At 41.4% G+C, this 11,794-nt stretch overlaps 1 protein-coding gene across 3 annotated transcripts in view; it reads right to left on the bottom strand.

Annotated features, from left to right (window-relative positions):
* Positions 1-1,131: 1,131 nt before the first annotated feature.
* CSF1 (colony stimulating factor 1) overlaps positions 1,132-11,794 on the bottom strand; it is a 29,078-nt gene continuing 18,415 nt past the window's right edge. For 2 of the 3 annotated variants that reach the window (XM_089514866.1, XM_089514868.1), the window contains 5 exons: positions 11,342-11,510; positions 8,541-9,667; positions 6,362-6,423; positions 6,009-6,064; positions 1,132-4,391 (listed from right to left, as the gene is read on the bottom strand). In XM_089514866.1, coding sequence (XP_089370992.1) covers positions 6,010-6,064; positions 6,362-6,423; positions 8,541-9,667; positions 11,342-11,510 — 1,413 coding nt within the window. In that variant the 3' untranslated portion in view covers positions 1,132-4,391; position 6,009. The remainder of the gene's footprint in view (positions 4,392-6,008; positions 6,065-6,361; positions 6,424-8,540; positions 9,668-11,341; positions 11,511-11,794) is intronic. The other variant, XM_089514867.1, reaches the window with a different exon arrangement.

Here is an 11,794-nt window from a genome sequence, read left to right as displayed (position 1 = left end):
GTTTCAGTATGGAGAGAGAGAATTGTCTATACATGGTATATCCTTCAGAGAAAGAGTCTTACTGTATCTTTATATGCTCCTTGAAAATATATTTAATAATTGCTATAGTTTATGAAGGCTTGACTTTTAATCCAATGAACTTTCTATTTCGTTTCATGTTGACCAGATCTGGTTCTAGAGAATTTCATAATGGTTTGCAAGAAAAACCATAAAGAATTTGCAGTACACGTCAAGCAAGGTGCTATGCTTGAGGGAATGCATGCAACCATGAGCATTTCCCACAGATTGTCAGCTGTTCTGAGTTCCAGGAATTCATCTGGAGAAACTTGATCTACTTGTATGTGTTTTTCTCTAAATACCAGCTACCATCTTCTGCATTGCACTCTTCTAACGTAGCAATGCCCACAGGCAGGAAAAAGGATTGTCTTGATTAACAATTCCCAGCTATGTCTTTCTTGTGGTCCTAAAGTAAAATTTATTTTCTTAATAGCTCTGTTCCCTATATGTCAAGAAATGTGAGGTCTATATAGTGCAAGGTGTGACGATTAATGTAAAGTTCCCTTACTTGCACATTTTTGCAGTTTCTCAGTCATTGGTATGCCTCTTTTAAACAATAATGCTGCTGGCCTATTATTACATTATAGCAGATCTAGGTTAGCACCTTCATCTCTCTTCTCTCATTTTCCAGCATAAAAATCACAGTTTTGCCATTGATATCTATTGCTCTGTTTAATCTACATCCATTTAGCTTGCTCTTCCATCCCGTGATCTCTCTCTTTGTATCACTGTGCATTGCCCTATCTTGGAAATTAGAATCTGCTATGTAGTCCAGAGAATTAAAAGACAGAAGGTGCTAAGTTGCTGGAACTATGCAGGCATGGCCCTATAGCCAGGGTGGAAACTGTGTGGGATAATGTTAAGACTGCAATACCAGCAGCCTTAACTTGCATAGCCAATGGTGAGGAAGGCTGTACAATTCCACACCTACCTCCATCATCTATAACATATTGCGATAGCCAGAAATCACCTGGCAGCCATTCCAAGCACTTCAGAAGTCTGATAATTCATTTTTATCTTCATATAGTTCCCATAGTTATCACCAATAACCATGACAGTACACAATACTTTAAAAGTGTTACACATCTGTGTTTTATTTATTATTATTAAATACAACATCTTCTATTTTTAAATAAACATTTAACCATTTTAAAAGTCATTTATATAAAATATTTCATTGTTTGAAAAAATATATAAAAAACACAGTTTAAACCAGCATTGTAACTCTCTTATAAAGGAACTTCTCTCAACTGGTTTCTCATATACATGTAAAAACATTTAATAACCCAGAAGGGATGGGGGGCTATTAGGATCTGGCCTTAATACCTAGACTTTACTGTGCCAGCAAATAAGTGCTCACAATGGAGCATGCCTAGGGCATGCTGCATCTACACATCACCATAAACTTGGCCAATGGGTGCTTGATAAACAGGGACTACTCTTTGACACAAAGCAGAGTGAATCCTGTGCAATGGCTTCTTAATCTGTACAAGCTGCTAGTGCCTAAACATCTGAACATCCATACTCCCTGATGTCAAAGGCAAAGATGGAACTTGCCACTAAGCCTCCAAGGTGTGGCCAAGCTCTCCATGGGATATAGTTAGCAGCAAGGCTAGGTATGGGGGGCAGGGAGAATAGTAGCAAATGATGTGTCACTAAAGGACAACACAGTTCCTTCTTGCAACTCAAGATAAAATAAAAATATGCAAGTTCTTCTGCCTCATTTGCAGTGATTACTGAATTAGCTAGTTCAATGCCAAAATAGAAACACTATATATAGGTCTATGTGCCTTAATGGTTCAGAACATTGCACCCACACTGTAAGGTAAAAACTGATTCACTGGCACATTGAAGAAGAGTCATCAAGATCCTTTATGCAAACATGAGACCTGCTCACATCAGTAACACAGCATGCATGCCCCCATTTAGAGACAGCTCCTCACAGAGCCTTGCAAATTGTACCAATAAAACAATTTATCCTACATTTATTATCCAGTACTTCAAAGCTCCAATAGGAAAAGGCAACACAGGCATTCCAAGGCTGGCTCAGGTTTATCACCTGTCTTGTTACAAAATAGGAGGGGGAAGCCACAGAGAGCAGAAGATAAGAAAAAGAGAGATAAGGTTGAAATGAGACATGATATGGCAAGAGTGGGCCAGGCTGATAATCTGGACAGCCTCCCACCTACAAATACACACCCTATAGCCTCATTCCTAGGTGTGTGGTTGGAATGTTCTTGGGAGTGTGGCAGGAAAAATACAGTGCATACACAGTGCAATAATTTTGCTTTACTTCGGGACTGGGACACAGCAACCAACTGCCTTCTACAGAGCACATCCCCAATGCAAAAATAAAAATCAGTAAGCCAGTTCCTTCGATGAAAGTGGCCCCTTTGCTCTGTGTTCTTTCAGCAAATACAGATTCAGAAACACAGATTTGCTAAAGTGAAGAAGTTTTGCCCCCATTCTTTGAAATAAATTTGTGAAACATGTTTGTGAGGATAGGGAGTTTGGGATATTCCTCAATGATTGCTCAACCCAGTGAAGGAAGAAATCAGTGGCTAGAAAATGGCTAAAATCTGGTAGTTCAGGCAAGCCCACACTGGGCATTTGTATGGGACTAATACACATGGGTTTTGTATCTATGCTGCAGTACTTCCATGTGGTAGCCACACTGCTCTGCCAGACCCAGAGTGAATGTAAACAATGACTCAAAGTGAATGGACCCCCCCCCCCCAAGACAGTCAAAACCATTCCTGAAATCAAGACTATTCCTGATTAACAAGGTGCTGCTAAAATATTGCTTCCTGCTGTATCTAACACAAAGGAGATTGGGGCCAATGCTATATACAACAGCCTTCCTCAACCTGGCACCTCCCACTGGCCATGCTGCCAAGGGATGCTGGGAATGTTTTAGTCTAACATATATGAAAGGTGCTAGATTGAGTTAAGGCTGCTAGCCATACATGTGATTACTAACAAAGTTGTGAAACCCTCCACACCTCCAAAAGTTTGTTTATCCTAGAACTACTGAGAGGGCTATCAAGAAGCCCATAGCCCAGGGAATGAAGACTGCATGACTCCATTTCTTGGATGCTATTCCTGCAGCTGGGACTTAAAAACATACCTACCACTGTACTTGAAGGACAGCCTGTATGAACTACAACTCCCAGGATACCAAAGACAAAATGTCAGTGAGCATGAAGACTGGACTAAATTCTAAGAGCTATAACCCAAGAAATAACTTTTCTAGAATCTGAGATGGAAGTAGCCCTTCAGTATCAATGGATCTGTCCTCCTTGTTTTGTCTAACTTCATTTTAAAGCCATGAAACCTAGTAGCCACTATCACTACATCTTGTGGCAGGAAATTCCCTAAATTGTGTGTATGTAGTAGTCTTTTGGGGGGAGGTTTGTCCTAAATTTAAATTAAAATCAGTTTTATTAAATGATACTCAGTTCTAGTTAAAAGTATGGGTCCCATTTTTTAAGCTGAGATTAAAAGCAAGACACTAGTAAAAAGTTAAACGAACACAGAGAAGGCGACTGGGATAACAAATAGCAAAATAGCAACTTTTTCCAGTTAAGGCGCAAGGTTATCTGGGGATTTAAGTGGTAAGTGCAGAACATCTTGCTATGAAAATGCATGTTCTCCTTCCCTGAACTACACAACAAACACAGCTTAAGAGAAGAGCATGTGGGCTAATACCAGAGGGACAATGTGCCCATTCTTCCTAGACAACTAAAAGTTGTCATGATCCATAGATATAATTTGTAATGTCTAAGAAAATATAGATGAGCGAATCCCCTGAAATCTTCTACAGTTCAAGAGGTAAGCCAGAAGCTCCTGGAAGAGTTGGCTCAACAGTTTTCATTTGTGCCCAGAGACTTGACTCTTTGAACTGCAGACTCCACTTGCTAAAGGAGCCTAGGAGGGAAGGTCTCCCTTTCATCCCAGAAAGCAGGTGGCACAGTGGTTCCAAGATGAAACACCCCACCCTCCCCTGCAATCAGAGAGGGGATGCTGAAGTCCAGGTCAGCTTCCCAATGAGTTCCAGCTTGCTGCATGTCTGTCAAAAACATTCTTCTGGAAGCCAACCTTCAGTGCCAGAAATAAATAAGTGTCTATTTCCTCATTAATCCCTTTCCTTCATTAAAATAAAAGAAGAAAGAGAAAAATACTCTTCATGGGAAAGTGCTGGAGCGACTGCTTCAATCCCTAGAGTCCAGTCTCTGTTAATTCCTCCCAATAGTATCAAGAGGACCAAAGGTTTAAAAAGAAAGGCTTACAACCCAAGCCCAATGTAGGTTTTCTTCTCAGAGGGAAAGATCCAGCTGGAAAGAAGAAGACAACAACCATTATAAATAAACAATGTCTAATAATGATGCCATTGACAGTGTGTGGCTGACTTACAGGAATAGTATCTAAGCAGAGAACAAGAAGAATTGTTTATCCTCCTCCTCTTACACATCCAACCTGTAAGGGACTTTTTACAAGGGCCATTTTAAAAAACTTTTATACATTATGCTTACTACTTAATGATAAAGTCATCATGTCTTACAAACAACACAGGCAAGATACAAAAATATTACATCAATATTGCAGGCACTTGCAGCAGTATCAGAAATACTTTCTCTTTAGAGCAGAAAAATGTAGACAGTGGCAGTACATTTGAGGAAAAAAAATCAGATTAGCCCAATGCTTTATGAAAGAGAGTCAGGCTTCAACCAGGCACCTGAAAGCCACGTGGCATGGTACTCATTTCACAACTAAATCTACTAGCCAACTGCAGAAGAATGTTTGGGCTGTCTCATGCCATCTTTTTTTTATGCTTGGTCACACATAGGAAGTCCATTCAGCAAAGAGCACAGTGTTCTTTCCTTCATTGAAAAGGAAGGAGGATAGATTCATGCAATTAATTTCTTTGCCCATCAGATGGAGGTAGGGGAGACATGAGGCTGCTACATCTTTCCCCAAGCTAAAACACAGCTTAGCTCTGCAGCTCTGAACTGTCAAGGAGATGGACTGTGCAGACTTCCTATACCAGTACTCTACTCTGTCAGAAGTCACCTGTTCCTAATCTAAAACAGTCTTGGTAAACAAGTTGCAGAACCTCCTGGACAGTGCAGTTTTAATAACTGAAGCAGGGTGATTTTAAAGGGATTATATGCTTTGGCCCAGACACATGTGACTTCTCCTCTCACAGTGATTTGGGTGACTCCACAAAATGCAGTGTCATGAAAGAAGAAGTGTATATTGATCCCTATCTGCCCCCTGAAGACAAAAGCTACATTCCATAACACCTACTTGCATTTGCAGGAAACATGTCCCTACAAAGAAATGAGGCAGGTGGTTGCCATGTGTCTAATGGCACTGAGCTGCTTGTTGAGGACAACAGCCAACTGCTAAATTCATAAGCAATGCTGTAAGATCTTGACTGAATTTCATCTAGTCCAATATTCTATTTTCAGTAGTAACCACTGAAATCTATAAAATCCACATGATAGCCAGGAAAGCAATAGCTCTTTGCATTTGTCCCCAGCAGCTGGTATTTACAATAGAGCTTCTTCCCAAAATGGACATTTAGTGTCCATCCACCTGGATAGGAAGTGTACATGCATATATTAACTGTACAGTGCACCGTGCCACACATGGGTTTGCAATGCATGGTTTGAGCTTCCACGGACGGCGAGCCCTGGATTTTTCAATGGGTACGTGTACATGAGGTAGCACGAGTGAGAGTGCATGTCCATCAAAAAGAATGGGATTTACGGTCCTGTGTTTTTTGCTACCCACAGGGGGTGTGCGTGCGTGTGTGTCTGAAACGGATCCCTCATGGATAGCAAGGGTGCACTGTAATCTTATTTTGCCTTTCCTGAAAGTTTCACTACAGCATGAAAGATACAAACACTTCCAAATACATCCTCTATGCTCATCAAGTAGGATCATACCTCATAGCTCCTCCTGGATCTGCAATTCTACATGTTCCTCCCCTCTACTCAGTGGCCTACCAAAGAAAGAAAGAAAGGACACAGTCAGTCTAGCGCTGAAATCAACAAGAACTGGGTTACGTTCGTAGATGCTACCTAGATTTTTCATTTCCCAGCAGTGCTTGCAAGAAAGGCATTGTGTGGGAACAGGCCAAGTGTCTTCAGATCAGAACTTTTAGATGTGTTGTAGCCACAAGAAATGGAAAATCAGGAAGTAGCTACCTACAAAGGTACATAGCTATACAGAAACATGGAAGGGTCAAAAGAAGCCCAGCTTTATTGCCTATGAGTTCTACAACAATATAGCCTCTTACCTTCCTTCTTCTGGTCTTTCCACATTATTGTTGTTCCTCTGTGGTTGCCTCCATACTTGGATCTGTGTGGATGAAGCAGAATATTGAGTACTAGAAGAAATCTGATGTAAAGTAAGCAAGCGTGTAGGATTCTTACTTCTTGTATTGTTTAAGTGGATTCTGTTAAGAAGAAACACCTCTGAACCTTTCCAGATGCTCTCCAGGAAAACACACAGCAATAACTGGATCAACCAGGAAACTCCCATTCAGGTTTATGTTCTGGCAAAAAAACCAAAACAACCACCTGTCCCTGTCTGCCAGCACAAATGGTGAGTTTCCTTCTTAGTACAGGAAAAAGTGTCAGTATGAGTGTCTTAAAGGACCACAAATCTGGCATCAGTTCAAGTTATGACACTAGTTCCTGGTTTCCTCCATGCCATTGCTAATATTCTTCCATTGATAAGTAGTTTTTCCTTAAAAACCTAAGGGGAACCTAACTAATAAAATGTTTTTGGACTCCGGTTGCCATGACCAATCACCATTCTTTATGTTGGTTAGAGCTGATGAAAGTTGTAGGTTCAAAGCACTTGAACAGCTACAATTGAACACTCCTACCTTAGAAGCTCTTTGCCAGCCTTCCCCAAGCTGGTGATTTCCATATGTATTGGACTATAACTCTCAGCACCCATACCCAGCATGGTCATGGTAGGGGATGGCTGCTCCATAAATAATTTTCATTACTTAGTCACACTCTTCTTAAACTTTTTAAAAAAAGCTCCTCCTAATTGTATCACAGGGATTGGGAACTTCATTATAGGTCCTTCATAATAGAAATTAATGAGAATTAAGAAAAGGCTTTTATAAAGTTGCTGTTACTCTCATTGAAGAGTTGTTCAGATTGGAGCATCCAAAATCTTTTACAATACAAATGTATATTAACCCCTCTCTCTTGCAATGTGTGATAGATCTATTTGTATACAAATTGCAAGATGGCTTTACAAATCAGGATCCCATCCCACACCTTCCTATACAGGTCTTCTCCTATAGTAGATATATATCAAGTACACTAACAGAACATTTAATCTTTCTACAGATAGAACAAGTACAAACCATCAACAGGATAAAATAAATTGTCACTATAAACCGTGCCTAGTTATTCTATGTTCCCCTGGCAAAGAAGCCTATAATTTTCATATAGAATGGAGACTGTCATGAATTTATCTTTCAAAATGAACCAAAGTATTACTTTTCATGGTCTGAGCAAATCTAGATGCTGGTCTGTGTCAAACCTGACACTGTTACATCACCTGAAGTCTCACTTCAGAGCACACAGGCATTTCTTCATTACAGGGAGGTTTCATGACTTTCAGATAATATCCCCTCCTCATGCAGTTTCCCTCTTCTTTCATCTGCTTTCTGAAACATTTTATATGATGAAAAGATCTGAAGATCTCAAAAGCTAAGACAAACTTTTTTAATGTTTGGTGTAATAAAGGTACTATCACAATATATATTCTGGAAGTTTTCTTACAGCCAACATGGCAACCTGTCTTCTATATGGGATCTGGCATTGAAGTTCAGTTTCTAATTACAGAACTATACATCCCTTTGATTTCTAATGAGAAAGACATCATTTTCATGATTTCATCTTCAGCTCATTGTCATTGTGACTTTCAAGTCATTCAAGGTGTAAAAAAATGTCACTGGCATGAGACATTTCACAAGTAAGAAGACTCTAGCCAACACCACAGAGCAAGAGAATGCTATCAACTTCCAACACTATATAGTCTCATTGCAGGTAAGTCTTTCAAAGCCTGGGGTATTGTACTGGGAATTATTACCCTTTAAGGAATGGCTCTGTCTTGTGGCTCTACGAGATGCTAGAATTTAATGTGGCTCAGACAATCCAAGAGAGAAAGGGATACTGCAAAACATGCAGCAGAACAGGAACGCCCCTTAACATCCAACCAGTTCTTTTCCACATCTCAATGAATACAAGACTACATGGAACAATATTCAGAATACGAAACAGTAGGGGAGATTGGCTGTGGGGAGAGAGCCCTTTTAGCATGCTTAGTCTTCTTAGAAAGCTCTAGGCACCACATGTTCAAACCAAATGGCCAAAGATACTGAAACAACAACAGCAACAACAAGAGGAATACAAGGGAGAACAGTTTGTTAAGCCAGGACTGGACCTTACCCTGGATTTATGAAAGTAGAACAGCAAGCCTCCCACTGCCAGCAGAATCCCCAGGACGCTGGCCACCAGGACACTCACATAAGTCACAGTCATTCCTTGGGTATCGCTGGATTCTAGCTTCTTGGTATGCTTGTCTGTGTTCAGAAGAATGAAGCTCTGATCAATGCCGGGCCCTGGCATGCTCTCTTCTGCCTCCCTGTTCTCTTCTCTTTCTGCGCGTCTCTCTCGGAGTTGTGTGCTTTGATGTCCTCCTGCAGATCTCCCTCTGCTGCCCTCCTCCCCCCAAGAATAGTTTTCTGGAGATATCTGCTTGGGAGAGGATGGACTCTCTGTGGTGACTACCAATCTAGAAGGATGTTGTGTTGCAGAGACAGAATCCTTTGAACCAAGGACATGGAAGAGAGCTGGGTCACTGGGTGGAAGTGTCACCCATCTACCACTGGAAGACACTCCTGAGTCATACACTGGTGCCAGGGATATGCTAGGTGTGCTGCTGGAGACAGCCACCTCCCAATCAGACTTATGTCCTGGAATGGTCTCACTCATTTCTCTTACCCAAAGCCACTGCTTATTGAGGGAGGACTTGGATAAGTCAGAGAGAGGAGGATGCTGAGAAAGTAAATCACTGGGCCATGGCTTGCCACTGGCTGCTCCTGAGCCAGCCAAAGGAGACTTGGTTTCCAAATATTCAGTATGCTGTTGGCTAGGAGATAAGAGAGGAATGTTTATGAGCTGGCTGGTTAACTGGTGCTGGGTTATAGTTGGGTCCAAGAGGGGTGCAGTGTTCATGTTCAGAGATTCAGGTCCCTGGGATACAGCTGCCAATGCCCATTCTTTTGCAGGTATGACAGCATCAGTACCAACATGGAAATCCATGCTTTCTGCAGCTCCCTTGCCATTCTGAGTGCTCCTAAGCACCCTGGGTCTGGTACCACCCACTACTACTCCTTGCGTCTGTGTGGTGTCGGGCAGCATAAATAGCTGGAGAGTGCTGTCAGCTGTCTCCTTGCTGTCTAGTTGGTCTGCAATTGAAGAAGAGGGTTCAGAGGCTGGAAGGTGAAAAGCTGAGCCTCCCCCATTCACAGGGCTTGCATCTGGGCGTGCATCATCCTCATCAGTCACCACACCTGAAAGATCCAGATAGAGAGAATGGCCATAGAGTAACCAGCCTCTTCAGGTGCAAGGAGGACAGAAGGAATGCTTCAGGGTTCAGATTAGTCTGAGCCCTCAAACCACCAGGCCAAGAATGAACCTCAGTGTGGGCAGATGGATGCCAAAAGCAACAAACAAGTCAACAATTAAACCACAACTAAGCAGGAGTGAGGCAGCCAGCAGCAGGGTCCAGAAAGGATTTCTACAGCATGGGTGGGTGGGTGGATAAATCAATCAGCAAATGAAGAGGACACAGCAAAATTAGCTAGGGGTATCAACCACAAAGAAGCGCTCATGCAGCCCAAGCTTGCCAAAATAGCACCAACACTAGAGGCAAAGCATTTGATGACATCCCAACTGGTTAGCAAGTCAAAGCAAAGGTGAAGTCAGCTTCCACATTTAGAAGTCAAACTTGTTCATGGCTGGACCAGATGAGCCAAATGTTGGCAAGATTCTACCTATTGTTATTTCCAGTTACCACAGGTTCTCTGCACACAGCAAGCTACCATAAGAACGTAGACTACCACAGAAACACAGACGAGGGACTAAGACAGCTCCTGAAGTCAGACAGTGACTGCATTCTCCATATCAACACTACACAGCACCACTCAGATGCCCAGAGACACTTGTATTAGATGCCCAGAGAAACCAAGCTAGAAGTGATTAATTCCATGGTTGCAAGTAGTTCTTGTCATATAAGCAGTATAAACCTGGAAAGCAATCCACCCTGAATGATGGAATTTGATCTTTGTTGCGTGCCAGTATTCAAAGACATCTCCACCACTGATTAATGGATACAGTGAAGACTCCAAAGGCTTACACAGAACTCTCAGGACACTTTTTAAGATAAGGTGTGTGTCGGTGTGTTTTAGAAGGCACCGGACAGAACACAAGAAGTTTCTGTCTTAAAAATTCAATGTCTTCTCAACATTCCCCATCTCTGCAGCCCAGCACCATCATCTGTTTGAGTGCCACCACAGGAATGGATTGATAGGTATTTTTTATACTTGTAACATCAGAAGATCCACAGTTCCTCTATGGTTTAACCATCAACAGGCAACACTATCTTTTTTAAAATTTGAGTATATTATAAGGATACATCACATGAACATCCGCTTCCCGGCCTCTGTTAAAAGGTTTATCATACAAAGGAGATCGGGAGTTTATTCTGTGAAATATCCTGGAAAAATCACGTAATTACACAAAACGATTTCACATGATGTTGCACAAAACCCGCCATTAAAGTGATCACAAAGCATTAATGAATATCTTTTTACTTATGGGATTTCAGCAGCAATGCATTTCTGTTATTACTTTATTTGTGCAACTGTGTGTGGTAATCATTCGTGCAATTACTTGCCATTTTTGCTTTATTTGCGGGATGCTTTAAATCTCTCTTTAATGCTGAAATTAGCCCCAGTGTGATAAACTCCATAGTGCATATGTAGAAGAAAATATGGCTGTTGACTTTAAGCCTTGCTGTTGACTTTAACCCTTTAGCAATCAGTAAGAGATAAAATATACAAATATACACGTAAGACATAAATGCACACATACAGAAGCTACAGAATGCTTAGAATGCTCACTCCCCAAACCCTACCCCAAGAGTTGTGGGTGAACAAATGTATTAAAGGTCTATGGCCATTTACCTGTAGATTCCATCTTCTTCTTTCCCTGAGAGTCTGAACACTTCTGGAAGACACTAGTACAGTCCTGTCTGAAGTTTGATTTGGACAGGAAACGTTTAGCTTCACTGAAATAATCATACACTGTTTGCAGCATCTCCTCTGGAGTCAGGTGGAACTTCTTGGTGCAGGTCTACAAGGAAGAGACAGGGGAAGGGAAAAGCAAAGAAACCATATCAGTGACTCACCATTTGTATCTGTGAAAATAAAGGCCTAGTATTTTGAAATATCTGAGGACAGTTTATCTACCACTATAACTGATCAAGGATAATCTACCTTCAAAAGTAGGTTTCTGTGTCTTTATCTGTCAAACCAGGACTGTTCTCAGATGCCCAATTAGGAATCCCAGATGGAGCACCCAAGAAAGCAAGAGTGTACCACATAGCTTAGGGAGAGAGAGAAAAATCAACTTACAGG

The sequence above is a fragment of the Sceloporus occidentalis genome, unplaced genomic scaffold (assembly GCF_023333645.1).
Source record: "Sceloporus occidentalis isolate IW3139 unplaced genomic scaffold, rSceOcc1.0.p SCAF_3, whole genome shotgun sequence".
NCBI lineage: Eukaryota > Metazoa > Chordata > Lepidosauria > Squamata > Phrynosomatidae > Sceloporus > Sceloporus occidentalis.
This window is presented reverse-complemented; position numbering and strand designations above follow the sequence as displayed.